Genomic DNA, 27733 nt, shown 5'->3' with positions numbered 1-27733 from the left:
TTTCAGAGGCAAATCAAGGAAGTGTTGGATGTCACACCTAATTGCACCCAAGTCTTTTGTCTTTGCTCATGTTGTAGCAATAGCAATAGCAGTTAGACTTATATACCGCTTCATAGGGCTTTCAGCCCTCTCTAAGCGGTTTACAGAGTCATCATATTGCCCCCAACAACAATCCGGGTCCTCATTTCACCCACCTCGGAAGGATGGAAGGCTGAGTCAACCTTGAGCCGGTGAGATTTGAACAGCCGAACTGCAGAACTGCAGTCAGCTGAAGTAGCCTGCAGTGCTGCATTTAAAGTACGAGGCGTGAGGTAAAAGTCAACGTCTTTATTAACAGGCAACAGCAACTAACTAGTTCAGAACATGGACAGCACGCGGGCCGCCTGACAGCTATTTATACTTGACAGCTGTCAGGCGGCTGGCCAATCAGCGGCTAGTGATTGTCCCGCCAGCCAGCAGGTGCGCCCAGGCCAATCAGGATCCTTTGGCTCTGGTCCCGCCTGCCGGCTGCGTCGGAAAGACACAACACCGCACTCTAACCACTGCGCCACCTCGGCTCTAGACCTCGGTTGTGGTCTCCTAGCGGCCAGCAGAACTGGCAGCAGATTCGGACAGTGAGGAGGTTGGGGATGGGCCAGTCCTGGAATCTGGGGAAGACTCTGATGAGGGCTCTGTGTCAGAGGAAGAGACGGGGCCAGGGCCATCTGACAGTTATCAGCCGCCTTCAGAGTCAGACATCAGTGAGGCAGAAGAACAGCTGGAGCCTGTTCCCAGTGTGCGCACGCGGAGAGTTGCCAGATGAAGGGAACAGCTAAAGAACAGGAGTCGACTTGGGAGTAAGGCCACAGGCGGACGATGAATGGCTCCTCCCAGGAGTAAAAGGGGAGTGGAGTTTGCAGGAGAAAATTAGTTCGCTTAAGCCTGTGACTCTCCGAGGCTCCTTGCCAAGTTCTGCAGCTATCGGCCCGTCAGCTCTCCAAGCCAGATAAGGTCTGTGATTGTAAATCCTCCCTTGAAAGACTTTGCTGGATGTGAATGAGCAGAATTCACAGTAAATTAATAAAAGGGTTTTTTGTCGGGACAAGGAGTTTGTTTCATGTTCTTGGGAAGCCTCGGTCAGAACACCCACTCTTTTCTCCTTCTCGGAAACATTTCCGTATGACTGGTCAGAGAATGGAGAGTACCACCCCTTCACCAGCAGATGGAGTGCCAACTTTGGTCGACATTTGGATGGGACACCACCAAGAGATTAAGAGTTCTGGGCTAAGATAGGAAATATCTTGGGAGATGGCCAAGGGGAAACATTTCTGTATTACTGCAGAGGAAACAAAACAGGACTCACTCAACAAATCCCCCGGAATCAAACTCAACTTGGAGATTTACTTTTTAGCTTAGCAAACAATCTTGTGGACTAGAAACCTCTGCAGATTCATTACTAATTTGACATGTAAAACATGTGCAGCCTACGTCTCTCAACTTCCTTTCCCATTTTCAGAGTCTTGCCCATTTGAACAACTTCCCAAAATGTCCAGCAAGCCATTTTATGTCTCACTTTAAAGAGACATTAGAAAAGAGAAGGTACAAAACTTGTCCAGGATGTTGCAAGTTATCACTTCAAGAAGGAAAGACACATTGACATTCTTGGAGTCCAGTGTTTTATCAGGTGGCAGCCCCAGGTTGATTAAAGCAAAGTCAGATTTGTTTAATATTTGGATGAAAGACCACCAGGAGATCCCAGGATTGGAGGCTAGTCTGGGATTTGGGGAAAAAATTCTCAGATAGCACTGGAAATCCTTTCTATACAGGGAGTCCTCGACTTAGGATCCCAAGTAGGGTCAGAATTTCCATTGCTAATCAAAGCGGCTGGTAAGTGAGTCATGCCTGATTTCATGAGCTTTTGTGCCAAGGTTGTTAACCAAATCACTCCAGTTGGTAAGTGAATCATGTGGTTGTTAAAGTGAATTGGGCTTCCCCCATTGTCTTTGCTTGTCAGAAGCCAGTTGGGAAGATGGCAGATGGCGATTATGTGGCACCGGGACAGTGCAATCATCATAAATACTTATCCCGATTTTGATCTCGTGACTATGGGGATGCTACAATAAGTGTGAGGAGCGGTTGCAAGTCACTTTTTTCAGTGGTATCGTAATTTTGAGCAAATTGCCAAATGAATGGTTGCAAGACAATGGTTACCTGAGCAAACTTTAGGGCCCCATTCTTGCAGTCACTAAGAACTAATCTTTAGTACAGGGGTGTCAAACTCAATTTCACTGAGGGCCGCCATCAGGTTTGTGTTTCACCTCAGGGGGCGTGGCCAGGAGGGGCACGGCCAGCTTGACGTCACTCGTGGTGTCGGGAGCGCCTGTGGTGGCCCGAGCACTCTGCCAGTGAAAACGGTGCTCGGGAGGGCCTATGGCCTTTCCAAGCTCCATTTTTGCTGGCAGAGGGCCGTCACAGCTGAAAACCGAGGTTGGGAGGGTCATGCACAGCCCTCCCGAGCTTCATTTTCACCAGCAGTCACCACGGGGCCGGTCCTTCGCTGTTTCCAGGGTGACCCCACAGGCCGGATCTAAGCACCCTGAGGGCCGAATCCAGCCCATGGGCCTTGAGTTTGATACCCCTGCTCTAGTACAAGAAGATTGCAACTTTTAGCTTGGGCAAAATATGAGCTTTAAAGACATATCTGGGGGGGGGAAAGGCTTCTCACTGTTTATTAGTTACATCCATGAAGTTGAGTAAGTTCTCTACCCTTGAAGTGGAAAAAAAATCTAAGAATTTTGTACTGTGCAGATTGAAAACTTTTCATCCCTTCTGGTATGAGATGGCAATTTGGGAGCAACAAAGGACTACACAGCTTCGCAAAGAGAAAACTCTATGAGTCAGGATGTGGCAAGCATCACTACTTTAGATGGCTTTAATTCAAAATTATGGAGGAGAAACTCTATCCAGGGCTGTTAGTGACAACAGCTAAAGAGAACCTCCATGTTCAGATGAAGTCTAATGTGCTCGGTGCCTCCCTGGAGATTCACACCTGGAAAAAGCTACAGCATTTTAGGTACCCAGTATAGGAAGTGGGACCTGATCCAGCAACTATCCTCTTAGATTTTGGGGGCCACACAAGGTTCTTGGGTGGAACCAGAGGGAAGAAAAGGTTGGATAACAAAATGTCCCCAAGAGAATGAATGAATGAATGAATGAATGAATGAATGAATGAATGAATGAATGAATGAATGGTTTGACTCAGCCTATGAAACCAACAAAGGACAATATTTGTGTCTCATGGTTGAAATAAGGGATTGTTGGTGCTCTGAGCAACAATATTGCAGGATAACTCTCCCCACAGCCAGGAGTTCGATCCTGACTGGCTCAAGGTTGTCTCAGCCTTCCATCCTTCTGAGGTCGGAAAAATGAGGAGCCAGATTGTTGGGGGCAATAGGCTGACATTGTAAATTGCCCAGGCAGAGTGGTGTAAAACACCATGGAGTGCTATATGTCTAAGTAGTACTGCTATGATATATGTGAGATGGGAGGGCTACACAAATTTACCGATATGTTATGATATGATATAATATAATAATAATCAAAACAAAACAAATAAAACTGTACAGCTTATCGTTATAGTTCTGGGCTTGTCAACTTTTTTATATTATGGGCTTCTCTGATCACTCTCCTTTTGATAAGGGTTTGGTTTGGCCACCTCTGATTCTGTCTATCCTGGGCAGCCTTCTTGAGCTCAGCTGGCAAAGGTCAGTAATTCTGTATTTTAAAAATAAGGAAGATAAAAAAGCAGATAAGTGTTGCAGGATGGAAACGGTACCCCAAAAGAGAGAAAAAAAGCACACATCCACGCCCTTGGCTCAAAGTCCATAAAAAAATCCAACAACAGGAAAGCAGATGTAGGCAAGAATTTGATCAGAAAGAGAAGAGTGTGTGTTATGAAAAAGGAAATAAAATATTTTTAAACCAGAAAGAGAAGACGGCGATCATGTAATGATCTTGATCCGTTTGACTCCCAGGGACTACGAATGAAGAAATATTGCAATAAAATAAATGAAAGAAGCAAAGGGGGTGGCAGACCAGGTGGAACGAAGCAATGGGGCTCACTCTCCCAGGGGGCAAAGGCCTGGGTGATGTTTATACTTATACCTGTTATCTTTTACATATTTGAAAACTAAAATAAATAAATAAATAAATAAATAAATAAATAAATAAATAAATAAATAAAATAAATAGACAGATAAATAGACAGATAGACAGATAGACAGATGATAGATAGATAGATAAATAGATAGATAGATAGACAGACAGACACAGACAGACAGACAGACAGACAGATAGATGATAGATAGATAGATGATAGATAGATAGATGATAGATAGATAGATGATAGATAGATAGATAGATAGATAGATAGATAGATAAATAAATAGATAAATAGATAGATAGAGTAGGGGGCCACCCAGATCTTGCCCATGAGGTGGGGAGGGGGTCCTCATTGCAGAGGGCAAACACTGCCACGGAGAAAGTCTGCTTCCAAGAGTCCCAATAAAATGACATTGTTTAATGGAAGAAATCCAGAATCCACCAACCAACCAACCCAGCAGAACTGAGTGAAGACGGAGAAATGTTATGGGAGACAGACCGTCCCTCAAAAAAAAAAAGAAACACGACAATCTCCAAATGTGGACTTTTCCTTCTTTGATCTCCCCATTAAGACACACCATGACTTATTTAACCTAGACTTTCACAGGTACGGCTGATACCTGACACCCTCAACCCTGGAGAGTCAGGGCATCGACATCCGATACTCTTGAAGAGGAAGAACTCTTCCCTACGTCTTTAAAATACCCACCCTGGCACGCAAACGGGCACGTGTGTGCAGCCTTTGCCCCGTACTGGAATTGCCCAATTTTTACCGAGTATGTTTTCTTCAGAGGGCACATTTTATTTTCTTCCAAACTGATGCATTTGCCTTCTGCGCCAATGAATGGAACATTCATTCAGGATGGGCTGATCCTTTGCACAGATAACGTAAATATGTTTGTATGCAACCCGTCCTCAGCGATCTGGGGCCCTTAAAGCCTCCATTCTCCACAGCAGTCATCCTCAAGGGCCAGCTGGTCAGAGAGAGGCCAATGGTAGGTCAAGTGATTTGTCTTCCTACTGACTCATAAGCTTCTCAGAGATTTAGCCTCGCTTAGTTCTTGCAAAGTCATTTCTGAAACGCAGCTTGGCTTCTCTTAATGCTACCATTTCTGGCAAGCGGTACAGGCGGAAGGCAAATTGAAATGGCCACAGGAAAAGGGTTCACCCCGGGGTTCACGCTGTTGTTGCAAACTCTCCCTTGTTGCAAGTGAGACATCAGCTCCTTTCTCTGAGTTAGAGAGAAAAATCCATGTCTAGCTTACCCAGTGCCTAAGATCTATTAGTTACTAGAAAGGCGAGAGCAAAACGAAAACAGCAATTAGCAAATTACTGAGAACAGTCCTTCTGGGTATTGGCTCCTTGGAAAAGGTGTATTCCTAGACTCCTGACGTTTTGCTCCCATAGACTAACCCAGCTCTCCTCCTACCACACCTGCACGCTTGTTTTTTCACTACTAAGAGGATAGAGGGAAACAAGGAAGCAAGGAAGCAAAGTGTGACATTCCCGCCTTGCACCATGCTGTCTCTCAGCATCCTTTATCCCTTTGCACAGAACCTGGAAGGCCGCCTTTACCAAACCAGCCACAGAAAGAAAAAAATAAAGTCAGAAATCTGCAGTTCTCAAAAAAGGGATATTTTTGGAATTAGAAAAAAAAATACACTTGTTTTTACAATGGGAGATAAGTTTCTAGTCCTTAGGCACAGCTGCGCTTAAAACATGAGATGAGAAGTGTAATATCTTTTAACACCAGTATGAGAAGGAAGGACTCACTGGAGAAAAGCCTAATGCTGGGAACGATTGAGGGCAAAAGAAGAAGAAGGGGACGACAGAGAAGGAGGTGGCTGGATGGAGTCACTGAAGCAGTCGGCCTGAGCTTAAATGGACTCCAGAGAATGATAGAGGACAGGAAGGCCTGGAAGAACGTTGTCCATGGGGTTGTGATGGGTTGGACACAACTTTGCAACTAACAACAACAAATCTATCTATCGTTTGTCTGTCCGTCTGTCTGTCTGTCTGTCTGTCTGTCTGTCTATCTATCTATCTATCTATCTATCATCTATCTATCTATCTATCTATCTATCTATCTATCTATCATCTATCTATCTATCTATCATCTATCTATCTATCTATCTATCTATCTATCTATCTATCTATCTATCTCTATTGTTCTATCTATTGTTCTATCTATCGTTCTATTGTTCTATTGTTCTATCTATCATTCTATCTATCTTCTGAAGATGAAACTCAAATACTGTGGCCACCTAATGAAAGGGAAGGACTCACTGGAGAAGCGCCTCATGCTGGGAAAGATGGAGGGCAAAAGAAGAATGGGACGACAGAGAAGGAGGTGGCTGGATGGAGTCACTGAAGCAGCAGGCCTGAGCTTAAATGGACTCCAGAGGATGGTAGAGGACAGGAAGGCCTTGAGGAATGTTGTCCATGGGGTTGTGATGGCTCGGACACAACTTTGCAACTAACAACAACAAAATAGATTTTTATTTTTTAAAATGTGTTGCTTGCCATATCTATAAATTAAAATAAGCGAGAAGATACAGCTTGCTACTCTTCTTGCTTATCGGGGTGCAATATGGAATTACTTCTCTTAAAGTTCCTCTTCTATACATCTATTTAAAATCATAATTTTAAGGCCTTAGACTGGTTTCAAATCCAGCTCCATCATGGTTGCGATAAGCTTGATTTGGTTTTTTAAATGAAAAAAAGGCACGACAGGAAAACATTGCATATAGAAAATTAGTCCTCTAAACACTCATCCCACCTGTAAGAAAACTAGAAAGGATGTGGTGTAAAACCACATTTGGACTGCACAGAGATTTGTAATAAAGAAAGTATTAAATACGTCAAACAAAAGCAACTCCATTTAAGAAGGAAGATCTAGATTAGTTTTAAAAATCATTTTGGTAGATGTTTGAAAACACTACCAAGAGGAAGTGCAGAAAAAAAACATTTAAGTGAATTGCAAGTTGTAGAAAATTGGGTAAAAATGTCAAAGTAATATCCAACTTCAAACCCGTTATTAAGATCAAGCCAATATTCAATATTACTCAAAATTCAGAATTAACCTATATAACGTATATTATGAATCTGAATTATTAACAAGAGTGTCTATCTAGTTTAAGAATTCTATTTTTATTTAACGGATTAAAGCATACCAAATTTATTAAAGCCTTTTATTTAAGAGAAATCCAACCTCTGCCTGCAGCAAGTCCTATAGAATATGTAGAATTATATACCATAAATAATTTCTCAGTTGGAATAATGCAAAGTTCGAAACTTTTACTTTTCTTCAAACGCTAAGAAGTTGGTAATCTTTTTAATAATCTTTTTGCTTTTTTTAAATTATTGAAATATAATAAAAATAAAATGACAGTGACAACAGTGAGAAAAATTATAGCAAGCAATTATAGTTCAAGTTTTTAAAGCTTGAGTTTTAGAATTTAAGGTTTAAAAATTCATAACATTAGCACTGAACTCCCTCAATCCCTTAAAATAGTATTAAATCTAAATCCTATAGAAAGATGCTGTTCCATCTTCTTGTTTTTACAAAATAAAGACATTTGGTTGGTAATGTAAAGCAATTTTCTCTTAACTTTCCTATCAAATAGGTTTCTATTACAGTTGTGCAATTGCAATTCAAATTATTGAGTCCACTAGCTGTCCCTTTATTAAAAAAACATCATGAAAATATTGGCATTCTTCACATGAATTTGATTTTATACCCATTTATCGTATTTTTCAGAGTATAAGACACACCTTTTTCCCTCAAAAAAGAGGCTGAAAATCTGGGTGCGTCTTATACACTGAATATAGCATTTTTTGCCTCCCGAAGCCCTGCCCCCTTCACCAAATGGCCGTGCAGAGCCTGTAGAAAGCTTTCAGAGACCTCCTGGGGGCTGGGGAGGGCAAAAACAAGTGAGAAACGGGTCATTTTTTGCTCAATTTTGCCCCCTCCCTCAGGTCCCAGGAGTACTCTATAAACCTCTAAAGGCTATGCATGCAATTTTTTTGACCCGTTTTTTGCTCGTCTATGTGGGGCCAACCCCCAGGAGCACTCTGCAAGCCCCCTAAAGGCTATTCATGCCCTTTTTTAAAATAAAAACAGTCCCATTTTTGCAAAAAATGAGCCGTTTTTGGGAGGTTTGCAGAGTGCAAAAACCTGTGTTTTTTTTAATTTGCCTCTTCAAAACCTTGGTGCGTCTTATACTCCGGTGCGTCTTATACTCCAAAAATATGGTGATCCTTGACTTGCAACCATTCATTTAGATACCTTTTGAAGCTTCAAGGCACTGAAAAAAAATGACTCACAACCATCACAGCATCCTCACAATTACATGACTAAAACTGGCATGCTTGGCAACCAGCATATGTGTTGCCGTGTCCTGGAGTCATGTGATAGCCATTCACGACTTTCTCAGAGCAAATGCCATGGGGGAAGCTGGATTTCCTTAATGACTGCAGGATTCACTTAACAACTGCCGTAATTCGATTAACAAGCAGGGCAAAAAGCTTGTAAAATCAGACATAACTCATTTGACAACCGTCTCTCTTGGCAACTAAAATTCTGGTCCCAGATGTGGACATAGATTGAGGGCTACCTGCACATTCCCACCAATATAGTTATAGTCCTCAAATACAGATTGTGGAATACAGATAGTCCTCGACTTACGACAGTTCATTTAGTGACCTTCCAAATTGTCCATTTTTCAGAATTATGACCTTTGCAGCATCCCCATAATCGTGTGATCAAAATTCAGATGTTGGCAATCAGTTCATATTTATGATGGTTGCAGTGTCCCAGGGTCATGCGATCCACTTTTGCGACCTTCTAACAAGCGAAGTCAATGGGGAAACCAGATTCACTTAACAAACAGGTTACTAACTTATCAAACGGCAGTGATTCGCTTAACAATGGTGAAAAGGAAGATCGTAAAAATGGGGCGAAATTCAATTAACCCATGCCTCACTTAGCAACGGAAATGTTGGGCTCTATTGTGGTCGTAAGTCGAGGGCTACATGTAGGCTTCCTTTCTTCCAGAAACAGGGCAGAGGTTCTGAAGAGGTTGATGAAATATCTTCTATGACAGGGGTCACCAACTTTTCGGACCTCAGGGCCCACTAAATTCGTAATTTTAAATCCCGTGGACCCAGTGTTTCTCAACCTTGGCAACTTAAAGATGTCCGGACTTCAACTCCCAGAATTCCCCAGCCAGCATTCGCTGCGTGGACCACTAACATGAATTAGTGATGCAATGGGGTCCTTCAGGCACTTAACTTGGCTGCCTGTTAGCGGAGAGAAGCACCCAGAGTCATCCTTAGGTTTGCTGTACGTTGCAGCTAGGAATCTCGCATATGGCCAAGAATGAATGTTTGTTTTGTAGCCAGTCCAGGCACTAGATTGCTCCCTGCAAACTCTTTTGAGAAGGCCGGCCGAAGTTTCTTACTGAAGTGCCTGGACTCCGAGGGAGGGAGGGAAGGGCTGGAGCTAAGGCAGCCAAGCTAAGTGCCTGAAGGACCTTATCCCGTCAGCGAGCGGGAGTAATTGCTTTAGTGGGACGTATCTGGCCCATGGGCTGTAGTTTGAGGAGCCTTGATTTAGTGCAATATAAAAAAAATGCAAAAATGCAAAGATTTTTCTGCAGACTACCAACATTTTCTCGCGTGACCACTGTTCTATGACATCAAAGGAGCTTAAGCGATAATTCAGAGGCAGAAGCTTCAGTGCCAGCTCTTCTCTACGATACCAAAGCCTTTATTTCAAGCATCAGTAATCTTATTATACTGAAAGTGACCTATGAGGATTTTGGCTTTCTCTCAAGGCCATATAAGCAGAGCTGTGACCCTGGAAATTTTGCGGGTCCAAATTCTCCACAGAAAGCTTTCCTTTTCAATCTACTTGGGTGGTTTCTTTGAATGTGATATTTTATTCTTCCGCCAACGTTTTCAACGTTCCCACCACATAAATAATTTATTTAAAAGCTTCAAATCTCACGAACTAGGCTGGATGGGATTTTGGTTCCAGTCCGTTCTTGTGCCTGATAATAAATTGAATAGGCTAACAGGAACGATATTTCTTTGCAAAGTAAAAAAAAGAAAAATCTGGATTTTTCCTTTGCAAATCAATTTGGGAAACTCTGGCTTGGTGATCAAATGTATCTGAATTTATGATACAATATCTAAGGGGCTGCCAGAAAGAAGAGGGAGTCAAGTTATTCTCCAAAGCACCTGAGGGCAGGACAAGAAGCAATGGATGGAAACTAATCAAGGAGAAGCAACCTAGAACTAAGGAGAAATGTTCTGACAGTTAGAAGAATTAATCAGTGGAACGACTTGCCACCAGAGGTTGAGAATGCTCCAATACTGGAAGTTTTTAAGAAGAGATTGGAAATGGCATGGGGTGGTATAATGAAATTTAGAGTATGGCAACAAATGATAAATTAACAACAGTAATTAAATTTTTAAAAAGGATGATTAAAGCAAACAATTATAATGAAATATGGGGGGATTTTATAAAAACAGTGTTGGTGAAGGGCAAAGGGAATAAACCTACTCAAGAATATATGTTCTTTTGGAGGGGATAAGGGATAAAGCTGCTTTTGTCAATGTTGACGGTGTTCAAGGGATGTTCTGATTGTTTTGGGAGAGGACCCAAGGCACCTATTACCATTGTTATCATTAAAATGTATTACAGTCACCCATCCTAAAAGTCTTGGAGCAGCTTACAATATCTAAACATTCAAAGCAGTGAAAAGCAAGGAACAAAACAGAGTTGCTGGATTATCTTAACAAAAACACAACAGGGATACTCACAGATGTACTAAATCCAGGCCTTGGAACATATTAAGGTAAAGGTTCCCCTCACACATATGTGCTAGTCGTTCCCTACTCTAAGGGGTGGTGCTCATCTCCGTTTCAAAGCCGAAGAGCCAGCGCTGTCTGAAGACGTCTCTATGGTCATGTGACCAGCATGACTAAACGCCAAAGGCGCACGGAACACTGTTACCTTCCCACCAAAGATGATCCCTATTTTTCTACTTGCATTTTTACGTGCTTTCGAACTGCTAGGTTGGCAGAAGCTGGGACAAGTAACGGGACCTCACTCCATTATGCAGCACTAGGGATTCGAACCACTGACCTTTCTGATCAACAAATTCAGCATCATAGCCACCGACTATTTTTTGACAAAAAAGGGCATGCATAGCCTTTAGGAGGCTTATAGAGTGCTCCTGGGAACTGCACGGGGGGGGGGGGGACGAGCAAAAAATGGCCCGTTTCTTGCTCATTTTTGCCCTCCCCAGCCCCCCAGGAGCACTATGCAGGCCTCCCAAACCCTCTGCATATCCATTTTTGCGAAGGGGGTAGGGTTTCGGAAGGTCCAAAATGCTGTATTCAGTGTATAAGATGCACCCAGATTTTCACCCCTTTTTTTGGGAATGGGGGGGGAGGGAGAAAGGTGAGTCTTATACTCCGAAAAATACGGTACATAAAGCCAGGGCAGGTGGGTGGGCCTACCCACGATCTCTTCTAGCGATTTGCTCGAAATGGTCTGAACCAGCTGAATACTACCCTTTGTGGACAGGTGACTTTTGAGGAACAGAAAGCAAACACTGGTTTTTTTTAAAAAAAGATGCAGAGACGTTCATTCTCCCTAGGGCAGTGGTTCCCAAACTTGGCAACTTTAAGACTTGTGAACTTCAACTCCCAGAATTCTCCAGCTGGCTGGAGAATTCTGGGAGTTGAAGTCCACAAGTCTTAAAGTTGCCAAGTTTGGGTACCACTGCCCTAGTGCCTTGAACCATTTAGAGACAGAGGCTAAAACCAAAACAGAGGCCAGGAGCCCCAGTGGTCCAACCCAAGAACTTCCTTGCAGGTTCAGACTGGAAGGGTTTATCCAAGGTCAACATCTGACAGCGGCAATTAGAGGCTTGTTCTTATACCCAATGCTCTCAGTAAATGCTCCAGGCTTAGTTGTGGGCATGTAAGAAACACCACAGTCTCTGCTGCCTCCTTTCCACTAAGCAAGGCTTTCTACCTTAAGGAACCAGTTCTCTTCTCTGCCTGGGCCAAGAGCCGAGTCCCAGCCAAGCGCATAGAAGGATGGGGGAGTTTGACTAGCAGTTAGCAGTTATCAGTTAGACTTATATACCACTTCATAGGGCTTTCAGCCCTCTCTAAGCGGTTTACAGAGTCAGCATATTGACCCCAACAACAATCCGGGTCCTCATTTTACCCACCTCGGAAGGATGGAAGGCTGAGTCAACCCTGAGCCAGTGAGATTTGAACAGCCGAACTACAGAACTGCAGTCAGCTGAAGTAGCCTGCAGTGCTGCATTAACCACTGCGCCACCTCGACTAGGTGCTTCCTCTGCATTTTTGTCATCCTCCAGCATCGGTTGCTTCCCTCAACCTTCTTCTCCAATTCTCCACATCTGCTCTTCTTCAGAGCAGCCTTTATGCTCAGCAGGGATACATCACGTATTTTGTTATGTTTCGGGAAGGCAAAGAATCACGGCCTTGTGCAGAGGTGGGCGTCACAATCGGTTCGTCCAGGACTGAAAATGCGAGCATGTGGCCGGCGTCAAACACACGGCGATTATATAGGACGGGTTAGCTCCGGGGCGGATTCCTGTCGCTGGTCGGAACTCTTGGTACCAGCCCGAATCGGCATTAGCCCACTTCTGGCCTTTTGCCACCTTTTCCAATGAAGCAATTGTTATTAAAGGGAATCAGAAAAGATGAATCAACCATAATTCTCCAAAGCACCTGAAGGCAGGACAAGAAGCAATGGGTGGAAACTAATCAAGGAAAGAAGCAACTTAGAACTAAGGAGAAATTTCCTAACAACGAGAACAATTAACTAGTGGAACAGCTTGCCTCCAGAAGTTGTGACTGCTCCAACACTGGGAATTTTAAAGAAGATGTTGGATAGCCATTTGTCTGAAGTGGTGTAGGGTTTCCTGCCTAAGCAAGGGGGTTGGACTAGAAGATCTCCAAGGCCCCTTCCAACTCTGTTATTCTATTCCATAATCTGTATTTGTGTGGAAGAGAGGAATTGGCAACAATGGGGACCACCATTACCACCAATGTACGCAGTATACTCTTGGGGTTTCTTAGTGGTCTCCTGTCCGCTCAAATCCAACCCTGATGAATCTTTTAAATTCAACCAAGGTCAACTAGCTGCCTCTGTCTGCTGGGATAGCTGCTTTTAATTACTAGTTTAATTAGTCCATTTAGAATAGTGGGGACTATGAAAACGGGATTGTAGGCTAAAGTTCTAGTTGTTAAGGCACCAGGCTAGAAAGCAAGAGACCATAAGTTCAAGTCCCACCTTGGCCATGAAAACCAGCTGGGTGTCCTTGAGCCAGTCCCTCTTTCTCAGCCAAACTCACCTCACAGGGTTGTTTTTGGGAAAATAGGGGGTATTGGATATATTTGTTGCCTTACTTGTATAAATAATAAAGGCGGGAAATAAATGAATTTATATATCTATTAACTATATGTCCACCTAGAGAATCAAGCATGAAACTGTGGCTTTCATGATCAAGTAAATCTAAACTGGGATACAGGCTGACCTTGTTTAGTGACCACAACTGGGACCTTCAACTTGGTCCTTAAGCAAAGCAGTCTGAAAGTGAAGCCACAACTGTTTACAAACTTGCTTTACAGACCTCTGAAGGTTGTAAACGCAAGGATGGTTGTTGGAAAGTTTCTTTTTTTGTCACCATTGAACAGCCACTGAGGACTACCTGAATATCAAGGTTGTCTGATCTAGCACATCTCGTTCAGGAGGTAGGTCTTCTGCAATGAAGGATCAGATCAGGGGTCGCCAACCTTGGCAACTTTTTAAGACTTGTGGACTTCAACTCCCAGAATTCCTCAGCCAGCAAAGGCTGAGGAATTCTGGGAGTTGAAGTCCACAAGTCTTAAAGTTGCCAAGGTTGGAGACACCTGGATCAGATCACCTTCCCAAAAAATGTCTCCCAGTTTCTTGCCTGGTACCTTAAACCAGTGTTTTTCAACCACTGTGCCGCGGCACACTAGTGTGCCGTGACATAGTGTAAGGTGTGCCGTGGGAAAAACACCTGCCTATAGTCAATATAGGCACAGAGTTAAATTTTTTTAACATTTTCTAATGGTGGTGTGCCTCGTGATTTTTTTCATGAAAAAAGTGTGCCTTTGCACAAAAAAGGTTGAAAAACACTGCCTTAAACTACTGCTGGCATTGCTAAAAACTGTAACAGCCTGAGCAAAACTCTGATTCCTGTCAGTCACCATTTTTAGATCCCAGTTCTGTACACTAGGAGTTTTACAAGGGCGTTTTAAATCAGTATTGCTATTTCCTGATTGATGTTTCCCCCCCCAAAGTATAGAGGGAAACCTGGATTAAAATTAACCAAGGAAAATATTTGGACTATAGTAGTGGTTTCCTCAGGCTGGATGGGGGATTCTGGGAGTTGAAGTCCGCACATCCTAAAAGTTGCCAAGGTTGAAAACACTGCTCTAAATAATCCCATCTGACAGATTAAATGCCAATTAATTTGAACAGGGACACGGTGGCTCAGTGGCTAAGACGCTGAGCTTGTCAATCAGAAAGGTCGGCAGTTCGTCGGTTCGAATCCCTAGCACCGCCTAACAGAGTAAGCCCCCATTACTTGTCCCAGCTTCTGTCAGCCTAGCAGTTCGAAAGCATGTAAAAATGCAAGTAGAAAAATAGGAACCACCTTTGGTGGGAGAGTAACAATGTGTCATGCTCCTTTGGCGTTTAGTCCTGCCAGCCACATGACCACAGAGATGTCTGCAGACAGCACTGGCTCTTCAGCTTTGAAACAGAGATGAGCACCACCCCCAGGAGTCGGGAACGACTAGCACATATGTGTGAGGGGAACCTTAAACCTTTAATTTGAACTTATTGAGGTTGGGAGAAAAATGGCTTATTTCAATCCTGATTGCTAAATTGACCAAATGGGTCAAGCCAATTTTACCAAGGGCAGTCAAGGACTAACGGATGGAAACTGATCAAGGAGAGATTCAATATAGAAATATGGAGACATTTTTTTTGACAGTGAGAACAAGCAACCAATGGCTTGCCTTTGGAAAGCTGTGGGAGCTTCATCCCTGGAGGCTTTCAGGAAGAGACTGGACTGCCCTTTGTCAGAAATGGTGTAGGGTCTCCTGCTTGGAGAGGGTTAGGCTAGATGACCTACAAGGTCCCTTCCAACTGTTAAAATCTGTTAAAATCTGGAGCGAAGCTTAGGGCTTTTGAGTGAAGGGCATACAGCACTTCACACCTACCAACATCGAAGACCATGCCCCCCCCCAAAAAAAGGGCCTCTGATTCTTTCTCTGCCCTCTCCCACTTTACCAACGCAACGCAAATCGCGGTGACCAGTTGGGCCCATTCCATATATGCGCAAAAAGACATTCTCTCGCTTACACGCACATAGTGCCAGGACGCTTACCGTTCATTTCTTTCTTTCTCAGGCCGCGCAAAATTGGATTTCGACCCACCGCCTCCCCTTCCCGCAATTCTGGGGGTGGGTGGGGGACCACCAATGCAATCCAACGGGCCATTTATATCCTCGCCAAAGCCGAGCCGGTGGCTTGTTGCGCGTCCTCGAAAGCACTCCGCAGTTTTCGGTTTCTCTCTCCACATACGCACCCCCCCCCGCCCCACCTTGAAATGCAATGACACGGCCAATTTTGATCCCCCCTCCCCACAACCTCATTTCGCCCCGTCTTCACAGGCGTGCATGCACGACCGGCAAAGGCCGATTTCCTCCCCCTTCCCCCCTCCCCGAGCAAAAACAACGCAAGGACCAACAATATCCTTGCTACCCGGTTCTCTTTGCACGCATTACAACAGACACACAGACACCACATACGCAAACCCCCCCCCCCCATTTCTTGGCTCCCAGTGAATAATCCAGGTTCGTTCGCAACCAAAATAAGAGATCTCTTTACATGGTGCAGGGGAGAATTCAACACACACACACACACACACACACACACACACACACCAAAAAATGGCAAGGCAGCCTTTTCTCCCCCAAAAAGGCAAATCAATAAAATGATTCCGCGAGCCATTGCAAGCATGGACCAACTTGGCTCCCTCGCAGTGTCCTTCCCCCCCACCCACCCCAACACAAACACACAACGAGACAGATTGCAATGTAATGCAGCGAGCTTTTCGGATAATCCCCCCCCAAAAAAGAAAGAAAATCCCCCCCCCCTCCTGCCTGCCTTCCTCGATCTGGATTCCACTGACCCGAAAGAGGTAGCGAGAGGCTGCGCTGCGCGCTAGAGTCCAACCGAAGGCGCAAAGGAGAAAAAGCAGCGCCTCCGTCCAGGCCAGCCGGGCGTTCTCGGCCCACGTCCGGAGGGACAGTTCCCAGCCGCAATCTGTGCAGCTCCGCAGCGCCCCGACTAGGCTCCGGTAACTCCGCCGCACCAGCTGCTCGTAGCTCGGCATAGGCTCGGCCGCCTGCATCCTTTTCCCCGGCCGCTCGCGGCTTCGTCGCGCAAGCACCAGCGGCAAGTGCAAGGCTGCCTCCTGCTGCAGCCGCCCATCAGCGCGCGCGCCGGTCCCGCGCCAGCTGTTGGCAGCTGGAAACAGCGGCGGGCCCGCTCTGCGCAACCGCAGGACCTGAACTAGCGGGGGAAAAAAGCGAAGCCCACCTGGCCGCCCGCGCGGTGCGACCGCTAGAGGGCGCCCGGCAAAGCCTGCGTTTTGGAAGAACACGCTTGTCAAAAGAGCCCCGGCGGGGCTGACTCGCGAGTAAAGGCGCGGGTGGATCGCAGCCCCCTGCAAGCGGCGAGGCTGATCGCGGTTCCTTCTCAAGATCCTCCTGGATTTAAGGCGGGCTTGCCTTATGCACGCGTATGCATGCGTCGGACTGCTGCTAATTCAACTCCAACGCAAGAGGAAAATCCGCGATTAAATCGGATTTAGATGATCTGCTCTGCCTGGGTCTCCCAAGATTGCCCGGCGGCTGCAGGGGAATCCACTCCGTTCTCCGTTGGAAGACGCTCTCCGGCCCCGACATCCTCCCGAGAGATGCAAAACCTGCGGAGGGGTTCAGGTACGAGCCAACTTGCCTACCGGAGACTTTGATTGTAGAGCGAGGTGTGAACTGCGAGGGGAAGAAGGACGCTTCGGGTTTGGCCAACTGCCTTCTTCAGTTTAAGAGTCAGACTAAGCTTCGGGCAAAATATAATGCCTTGGTAAGGCCACACTTGGAATACTGCATCCAGTTTTGGTCGCCACGATGTAAAAAAAAAAGATGTGGAGACTATAGAAAGAGTGCAGAGAAGAGCAACAAAGATGATTAGGGGAAAGGTGATTATGAAGAACGGTTGCAGGAACTGTGTATGTCTAGTTTAATGAAAAGAAGGACTAGAGGAGCAGTCTTCCAATATCTCAGGGGCTGCCACAAAGAAGAGGGAGTCAAACTATTCTCCAAAGCATCTGAGGATAGAACAAGAAGCAATGGATGGAAATTAATCAAGGAGGGAAGCAACTTAGAACTGAGGAGAAATTTCCTGACAGTTAGAACAATTAATCAGTGGAATAGAAATTGCCTCCAGAAGTTGTGAACGCCCCAACACTGGAAGTCTTTAAGAAGATGTTGGATACCCATTTGTCTGAAACTGTATAGGGTTTTTCCTGCCTAAGCAGGGGGTTGGACTAGAAGACCTTCAAGGTCCCTTCCAACTCTGTTATTCTAATTCTAATTCAAATGCATTCCATTTCCGGAATTCAGAAAAATTTACTTCTCGATTTAAACATGCACATAGGTCCAACGATTGTAAAAATAAACATGTGTTCTAAAATGGGGCTTTGAATTCTCTATTTTGTATACTTATTGGAGAAGGGAAGGAGATGTGACAGAAAAGCTGATGTTGATTTATTTGATGTGTGTGTGTGTGTGTGTGTACGCGGCAGGAGGCATTTCTACACAGAACCAAATTCCACTGAGTACAATTCCATGATATTTCAGGAAAATTGTCAAGTTTAACTGCGGATTGTGGGATAAGCTAGCATTGGCTGGTTCAGGAAACATTTTAAATCATGATCAAGGGTTTTTAACCAGAATAGCTCCATTTACAGGGCATGCTGAGCCAAAACTCCAGTAACAACTACAGCTAGTCCTCAATTTATGACAATTGAGCCCCAAATTTACGTTGCTAAGTGAGAAATTTGTTAAGTAAGTTTTGCCCCATTTTACGACCTTTCCTGCCACAGTTATTAAGTAAATCACTGCAATTGTTAAATTAGTAACACGGTTGTTAAGTGAATCTGGCTTCCCCATTGACTTTGCTTGTTGTGACACTGCAACCGTCATAAATATGAACCAGCTGTTAAGCATCCAAATATAAATCATGTGACCATAGGGATCCTGTAACGGTCGTAAGTGTGAAAAATGGTCATGTCACTTTTTCAGTGCCGTTGTAACTTCAAACGGTCACTAAATGAACTGTTGTAAGTTGAGGAATGCCTGTACTCTCATGGTAAATTAGATGAATGAATCCTCTCTTTTTTGTGCGTTTTAATTTCCAGATATTTCAGAATAGCATGAGGTGGGCTGTTCCTAATATGGAGACTTGGAGGGCTATTACTGTGTTGTCCTATTCATCATCATCAACACTGTTCTGCAATTTACAGCCCATCTGGAAGGATTTAAATTGCTTAAGAAATCCACAAAAAAGGCAGGAAGGTAGAACAGTATGTTTTTCTCCTATTTTGTCAAACTTTTGTACGGTAAACTCTTGATTTAATGAACTTCCATCTAAATGATGTTGGAGGCAGCAAAAAAAAAAAAAAAACCTTTGCCATTTTATACATTCCATTCACATTTAGGTCTAATTGCAGTGTTTTTCCAGTTTTAAGATATGTGGATTTCAACTCCCAGAATTCCGCCCGCCATGCAGTATGGGGAATTCTGGGAGTTGAAGTCCACACATCTTAGAAGTGGCCACATTTGAAGAACACCGCTCTAATGGAATCCTCAAAACCAACCCTTTAAGTTGTTATTCGCAAGTCGGTTTGTTTGAATGAACTGTAAAACCCCAAATTTATTCTGCATCCGAATTCACATTCCCTTTTCAAGCTTTTAGTCTCTAGTTAGGAAATGACCTTCAAAGATTGCCATTTAGGCTGGACAAAACACCCATTTAACTTCCAGCAGGCCGAAGAACTGGGGCTGGTGGCTTGTTGCTGTGGGCATGAAATCATCTTAACAGATTAACAGAGTTGGAAGGGACCTTATAGGTCATCTAGTCCAACCCTCCGCCCAAGCAGGAAACCCTACACCATCCCTGACAAATGGCAGTCCAGTCTCTTCTTGAAAGCCTCAAGTGATGAAGCTCCCACAGCTTCCAAAGGCAACTTCTGTTCCATGGGTTGATTGTTCTCACTGTCAGAAAGTTCCTCCTTATTTCCAGGTTGAATCTCTCCTTGGTCAGTTTCCATCCATTATTCCTTGTCTGGCCTTCAGGTGCTTTGGAAAATAGTATGTCCCCTTCCTCTCTGTCACAGCCCCTCAAATATTGGAAGACTGCTATCATGTCTCTCCTGGTCCTTCTCTTCTCTTCATCTTGTTCATCCAGAGGAAAACTTGCCAACGCTTTTGGGTTGTTTTTTTGCGGCTTCGGGAGACCTCTCTTTCCCGAACAAGGGGGAATTTTGGCCTCCTGCACCATCGCCCCAGCAGGAAGAGAAGACAGCCCACGTCCCCATTGTTTCCCTGGTTTTAAAACTTCATTCATTGCTTGCAGGCCCTTAACCAAGGGCCCAGAGGCTGGCAGACAAAGGAAACATTCATTCCTCACCCTCGGACTAACCAGCCAATTCTCGCCCAGAACAGCATGGCTCTCCCTCCCACCCCAAAAACCAACCCAGGGAACATGACAATGGAGCCATTCAGAAATGCTGCAAGTGAGTCAGGTACAAAAGCGTGGGGGGAGTTTTAAATCTCCCCCTCCCTTCACGTTCCCCTCCTCCTGCTCCCCAGTCCTGCTCTAGAGAGGCCAGGGGAAGAGAGAGAGAGAGGCAGGCTACTAAATTCCCATGCCATCTTTTGTCCACCCACCCCTTTTTAACTAAATGCCAACAAAGGAGAGGAGAGAGCCATGATGCAAAGACTGTTCTTCCTGCGCCAACTCAGAGAGCTCAAACTGCCCAAAGAGCTGCTGATTCTGTTCTACAGAGGAATTTTTGAGTCTGTCGTCTGCAATGCGCTCTACATGGGGCAGCCCTTGAAGAGCATTCGGAGACTTCAGCTCGTCCAGAATGCAACTGCGCGAGCGATTGTGGGTGCACCTCGGTACATCCACGTTACACCTATCCTCCGCGAGCTGCACTGGTTACCAATTGGTCTCCGGATACGCTACAAGGTGCTAGTCGTCACTTATAAAGCCCTTCATGGTATTGGACCTGGGTACTTGAGAGACCGCCTGCTGCCAATTACCTCCCAAAGACCCATTAGATCACACAGATTAGGCCTCCTCCGGGTTCTGTCTACCAGCCAATGTCATCTGGCTACTACCCGGGGGAGGGCCTTCTCTGTGGCAGCTCCAGCCCTTTGGAACGAGCTCCCCGCAGAGATTCGGACCCTCACCTCTCTCCAGGCCTTCCGAAAAGCCATTAAAACCTGGCTGTGTCGGCAGGCCTGGGATCGATGAGTTCCCTTCCCCACTCGAATCGTGTGGCTGTTGGTTGTTTTTTAAATGCCCTGTACTTTTGTAGTTTTTGTGTTTTTCCTTTCCCCCTTTGGGTTTGTGCGCCGCCCTGAGTCCCGTAGGGAATAGGGCGGCATATAAATAAAATGAAACTAAACTAAAAAAAAAACTCTATAACTGCCCAGTTTGGCTCTGAAACCAAACAAGCCAGAGACAGATTCAATGGATAATTAGAACTGCAGAAAAAACAATGGCTACCAAATCTGCCTTCCATTGAGGACCTATATAATGCACGAGTCAAAAAGAGGTCTGTGAAAATACCTACAGACCCCTCACATCCTGGACATAAGTTGTTTCACCCTCTACCCTCAAAACAACACTATAGAGCACTGCACACCAGAACAACTAGACACAAGGACAGTTTTTTCCCCCTGAATGCCATAACACTGCTAAACAACTAATTCCCACAACTGTCAAATTATTTACTTAGACTGTATCACTATTATTCTTCTCATCCTTCCTAGTATCTATCTCTTCCCACCTATGACTATATTGCTATGTTGTTTGTTCTTTACAATTTATATTGTTTTGTTTCCTAGTAGAATTTGATTGCTTATTAGTAGCAATAGCAATAGCAATAGCAGTTAGACTTATATACCGCTTCATAGGGCTTCCAGCCCTCTCTAAGCGGTTTACAGAGTCAGCATATCGCCCCCAACAACACTCCGGGTCCTCATTTTACCCACCTCGGAAGGATGGAAGGCTGAGTCAACCTTGAGCCGGTGAGATTAGAACCGCTGAGCTGCAGATAACAGTCAGCTGAAGTGGCCTGCAGTACTGCACCCTAACCACTGCGCCACCTCGGCTCTAGTAACCTATGACTATCACTAAGTGTTGTATCTTATGATTCTTGATGAATGTATTCTATTTTATTTTTCTCTATGTACACTGAGAGCATATGCACCAAAGACAAATTCCTTGTGTGTCCAATCACACTTGGCCAATAAAGAATTCTATTCTATTCCATTCTGGGCAACAGAAGGACTTTGGTTTGGCTTGGCCATCTGGGACGGTTCGTGGGACTGGCTTGCCCTGTTTCTCAATTTGCACTTTGCTTTGCAGAATGAGGGGGCAGCTTTGCAGGCAAGGAAGGTGGGGCAGAGAGGAAGCCTCACTCAGCCTGTCTCCTTGAGGCTTTCTGGCTTAACTCTGCACCTCAAAGCCATTTTCAAGGTTAGCCCCGAGGGAGTGGAGGATTGCTTGGATCAGTGTTGTGGCCCAGCAGGAGCCGTTGGAGCTGCCACCAGACTCCGACAGCGAGGGGCCCTATGAGTCGGCTCTGGAGGATGTGGAGGACCCTGCACAGGGTTCCGACTCTGAGTAGGGCGCAGAGAGTCTGGTTGGCCACCAGGAGGCACCTGAGCCTTGGACCAGTGGGGAGGAGACAAGGGAGAGTGAGCCGGAAGCCAGTAGTGAGTTGTTCCTGGATGTACGGCACCTAATAGGCGTCAGGAACAGTTGCGCAGTTACAGGAGGTAATTGCACTCAGCTGGTGGTCATTAGGCTCCTCTCCAGACTATAAAAAGACTACTTGTGCACACTCCCCTCTTGTAGAAGTCAACGCAGGAACGAATGTCGGAGAATATTGTTATGAGCTTGGCAGGCTGGATTGCTGCCAAGCCTCATCTCTGTTTATTGCTGCCCAAGCTTGTCTGTGCCGGTTTACTTCCAAGGACCTGTCTGTCTGTTAATTAAATGCCGTAACTTATCTTTGGCTCGGAGTGTGCTTTGGTGTGGAACGAGGGGGGTCAGAACAGATCAGTATACAGGTACTTCATTTAGCGACCGTTTGAAGTTAGAACAGCACTGGGGAAAAAAAGGGATTTATGACCACTTTTCCACATGACCTTTGCAGCAGCCCTACAGACCCGTGATCAAAAATTCAGACGGCTTGGCAACTGACTCATATTTATGACGGTTGCAGCGTCCCGGGGTCATGTGATCCTCTTTTGCGACCTGACAAAAGCAACGTCAAAGGGGAAGCCAGATTCACTTAACCATGTTAGTAATTAGTTAATAACTGAAGTGATTTGCTTAACAAGAAGAAAGATCGTAAAGTGGGCCAAAATTAACTGTCTCGCTTAGCAAGAAGAATTTTGAGTTCCATCCCCTCATTCCCTTTTAAAAATCCTGAGCCCTCTGCTAAGGCCAGTGCTTGGAGGGCTCAGGGGGTGGGTGCGGGGCAGGGGTGGGGGGAGACGTCTTCTGCGCCAGGAAATGAAAACCCTTCTCTTTTTATGATTTGCTACTGGACTCGAATTCCTCACCTTGGTCCTTAAGAGGATTTGTGTTCTGAAATGGCTTCGTTGGCTCATAATTTGGAAGGGTCCAAGCTGAACCTGAGGGCCAAATATTTGCATGGATATTTCGCAGTATTTTCGTGGCAGGAAAAGGGGTGTGGTTGGCCACGGTATTCTTCACAGTTTCCCCCCCTCCATTTCCCAATGTAATTCCTAGCTCTTCCCGGTGGCCTTCCATCTGAGGACCATCAAGCATTCCATGTCCATCTATATTTATCTTGTTTTCCCAAAAATAAGCCCTCCCTGAAAATATTTAAATGCATGCACAACCGGTCCCTGCTATTTTCTCTGGTTGGTTGCTCATGAGATGAGGAGGCGAGGCCGGGGGGGGGGGGAACATGCCCCACACACCCCACATGCCCTTACCTAACAGCTGCTCCTGCAACCCTAGCCAGCGTGCCCCTTCTGTCACGCTAATGGCTACCGCAAAAAAGAGCAGCAGGCCCAGCGATGCGCAACACAGCAGCAGCCATGAGGTGACCCTGCTCGGTGCCTCCTGCACCTCAAAAATAATAAGACCTCCCCAAAAATAAGGCCGAGTGCTTATTTCAGGGAGGGGAAAAAGAAAATAGGACCCTGTCTTATTTTTGGGGAAACAGGGTATCATTGCTCTATCAATCTATCTATATCCACCATGGGTGGGTTCCTGCCAGTTCTAACCTCTTCTATAGAAGAGGTTCCACAAATCTACAGTGCTGTTTAGAACCGGTTCCAGCACCCTCCCCTGCCCGTCCGCACATCATCAAGATGAAGAGCGAGAGGAGGGATTCTGGGAGTTGAAGTCCACAAGTCTTAAAGCTGTCAAGTTTGAACACCCCTGGGTTTTTTTTCTAAAGGGTTAGGGGTGCGAGGGTCTTGTAACTTGACAGCTTTAAGACTTGTGTGCTTCAATGCCAGAGTTCCTGAGCCAACATGACTGGAGGAGGAATTCTGGGAGTTGAAGTCCACAAGTCTTAAAGCTCTCAAGTTTGAACACCCCTGGGTTTTTTTTTTTCTAAAGGGTTAGGGGTGCAAGGGTCTTGGAACTTGACAGCTTTAAGACTTGCGTGCTTCAAATGCCAGTTTCTGAGCCAAGATTTTAGTTGCTAAGGAAGAGCGTTGTTAAGTGAGTTTCACCACATTTTACAAGTTGGCCACGCCCGCCCGGTCACATGGCCAGCAAGACACTCCCACAAAGCAGGCCACACCTACAGAAGAGGTTCTAAAATATTTTGAAACCCACCACTGTTATCCACCTATCTTCCTTCCCACCTTGATCATTGCTTATAAATAATTCAAGGTAGTGAACATACCTAATACTCCTCCCTCCTTCTGTTTTCCCTACAACAACCCTGTGAGGTGAGCTGGGCTGAGAATTACCACATAGTTTGGATTTTAATTTATTTATTTATTCATTTATTTGCAACCAAATGAATATTTGTGAAGTCTCTTTCAGGTCAAGCTTGATTCCAAGCACCCTTATGAACAACAGTAGAGAAATCCTTTCGCAGTGACTATCTCTAAACTTGCCAATCTTCCCACATTCCTGGTTTATTGATTCTCCATTAAAGTATTAGCCATGTTTAGGTTTGTGAGGTGAACTAACGTTTGTAAGAAGTTGCCACATAATTGGGCTATGATTTTTATCTCATTTTACTGAGTAAACCCCAATTGGCTGAAATCACAAATTAAGCTGTAAACCAGAGTTTACACGCCAAACGGGTGGAATGCACTTACTCCATTAAGCCAAAGGAACCATACTGTGAATTAGCAGAATGTGTGAAATCGGTAGCTAGGTTTGTACCGAGGCTTCCCAAGAGTGAAGCAAATTTTTGTCCTTCTTGACTGTGAATTCTCCTTATTCACACCCAGCAAAGTCTTTCAAAGGAGGATTTACAGTCACAGACCTTATCTAGCTTGGAAAGCTGCCAGGCCGATAGCTGCAAAACTTGGCAAGGAGTCTTGGAGAGTCACGAACAAATTAAGCGAACTAATTGTCTCCTGCAAACTCCACTCCCCTTTCACTCCTCTTTTATTTCCTCTGGGAGGGGCCATTCATCATCCACCAGTGGCCTTACTCCCAAGTCAACCCGTTATTTATCTGTTCCCTTCATCTGGCAACTCTGCGCATGCGCACACTGGGAACAGGCTCCGGCTGTTCGTCTGCCTCACTGATGTCTGACTCTGAAGGCAGCTGATAACTGTCAGATGGCCCTGGCCCCCTCTCTGCCTCCGGCACAGAGCCCTCATCAGAGCCTTCCCCAGACTCCAGGACTGGCCCATCCCCAACCTCCTCACTGTCTGAATCTGCTGCCAGCTCTGCTGGCTGCTGGCGGGCCACAACAATGCCAAATTGTAGAGTAGCCAACAAGTTTAGTGCAATGTATCATGTATGTCACATACCCCTGGATGGAAGGAGGCTTCTATGCTTTAATAAAGACATGATAAAGTGCAGTATTTGTATATAAAGTGTTCCTTACTTAACAGTCTCTCTATTAACAGACATTTAGATCATGTTGTGACCCCTGATGCTGCAAGATGCTAGATGATTCACAAACCTTTTCTCATCATGGTTCGGGCTAATCAGGATTATCATGGAAGCGCAGCCACTCTTAAAATGTTAACTCTTCACATGCCATTACCTCATCTACCAGAGGAAATTGAAGAGAAACATCTCCAAGCTCTGCAGACGGTTTGGACTAGAACTTCTATCATCTTGCAAAATGAGAGTAAGTTTGATCTAGTGCTTAAGACACCAAGCTAGAAACAGGAGTGTGAGTTCTAGTCCTACCTTAGGCCTAAAAGCTGTCTGGGTGACTTTGGGCCAATCACCAGGAGACTGTGAGTTCTAGTCCTATCTTAGGCCTAAAAGCTGTCTGGGTGACTTTAGGCCAATCACCAGGAGACTGTGAGTTCTAGTCCTACCTTAGACCTAAAAGCTGTCTGGGTGACTTTGGGCCAATCACCAGGAGACTGTGAGTTCTAGTCCTATCTTAGGCCTAAAAGCTGTCTGGGTGACTTTAGGCCAATCACCAGGAGACTGTGAGTTCTAGTCCTACCTTAGACCTAAAAGCTGTCTGGGTGACTTTGGGCCAATCATCAGGAGACTGTGAGTTCTAGTCCTACCTTAGGCCTAAAAGCTGTCTGGGTGACTTTAGGCCAATCATCAGGAGACTGTGAGTTCTAGTCCTACCTTAGGCCTAAAAGCTGTCTGGGTGACTTTAGGCCAATCACCAGGAGACTGTGAGTTCTAGTCCTACCTTAGACCTAAAAGCTGTCTGGGTGACTTTGGGCCAATCATCAGGAGACTGTGAGTTCTAGTCCTACCTTAGGCCTAAAAGCTGTCTGGGTGACTTTTTGTATTTTGTATTTATTAGACATTTATAGGCCGCCCTTTTCCCTGAGGGGACTCAGGGTGGCTTACAGTCAAAAAGGAAAGGGAGTGTAGGACAATACAAAAAGAAATGTGCACAAAAGTAAATTAAATAGTAAAACTCAACATTCACTCAACATTCGGGAGGGGCACAAGTAAACTTATCCCCAGGCCTGACGGGCTAGCCAGTTCTTGAGGGCTGTGCGGAAGGCCTGGACAGTGGTGAGGGTACGAATCTCCACGGGGAGATTGTTCCATAGTGTCGGAGCCGCAACAGAGAAGGCTCTCCTCCGAGTAGTCGCCAGTCGGCACTGACTGGCGGATGGAATACGGAGGAGGCCAACTCTATGCGATCTGATGGGACGCAGGGAGGTAATTGGCAGGAGGCGGTCTCTCAAATAGCCAGATCCACTACCATGGAGCGCTTTATAGGTGATGAGTAGAACCTTGAAGTGCACCCGGAGATCGACAGGTAGCCAGTGCAGCTCACGGAGGATCGGTGTTATGTGGGCGAACCGTGGTGCGCCCACAATCACTCGCGCGGCCGCATTCTGGACTAGCTGAAGTCTCCGGATGCTCTTCAAGGGCAGCCCCATATAGAGCACATTACAGTATTCCAGCCTGGAGATCACAAGGGCTCGAGTGACTGTTGTGAGAGCCTCCCGATTCAGGTAGGGTCGCAACTGGCGCACCAGGCGAACCTGGGCAAATGCCCCCCTGGTCACAGCTGAGAGATGGTGGTCAAAAGTCAGCTGTGGGTCCAGGAGGACTCCCAAGTTGCGGGCCCTTTCTGAGGGGTGTAAGTTTTGTCCCCCCAGCCTGAGTGCTGGTATGTTGGTCAAATTTTTGGGAGGGAAACACAACAGCCACTCGGTCTTGTCTGGGTTGAGTATCAGCTTGTTTGCTCTCATCCAGTCTTTAATGGCTTCTAGACCCCGGTTCATCACGTCCACCGCTTCATTGAGTTGGCACGGGGCGGACAGATACAACTGTGTATCGTCCGCATATTGGTGGTATTTTATCCCGTGCCTTCGGATGATCTCGCCCAGCGGTTTCATGTAAATGTTAAATAGTAGGGGGGATAGGACCGACCCCTGCGGCACCCCATAAGTTAGGGGCCTCAGGGACGATCTCTGCCCCCCCACCAACACCGACTGCGACCTTTGACTTTGGGCCAATCATCAGG

At 45.5% G+C, this 27733-nt stretch overlaps 1 protein-coding gene across 1 annotated transcript in view; it reads right to left on the bottom strand.

Moving 5' to 3' along the window:
- Nucleotides 1-16646, bottom strand: part of CERS1 (ceramide synthase 1) — a 47688-nt gene extending 31042 nt beyond the window's left edge. The window contains exon 1 of the mRNA XM_032230147.1: nt 16424-16646. Coding sequence (XP_032086038.1) covers nt 16424-16645 — 222 coding nt within the window. The 5' untranslated portion in view covers nt 16646. The remainder of the gene's footprint in view (nt 1-16423) is intronic.
- Nucleotides 16647-27733: the final 11087 nt, after the last annotated feature.

Source organism: Thamnophis elegans, chromosome 1, assembly GCF_009769535.1.
Source record: "Thamnophis elegans isolate rThaEle1 chromosome 1, rThaEle1.pri, whole genome shotgun sequence".
In the NCBI taxonomy this organism is placed as follows: Eukaryota; Metazoa; Chordata; class Lepidosauria; order Squamata; family Colubridae; genus Thamnophis; species Thamnophis elegans.
This window is presented reverse-complemented; position numbering and strand designations above follow the sequence as displayed.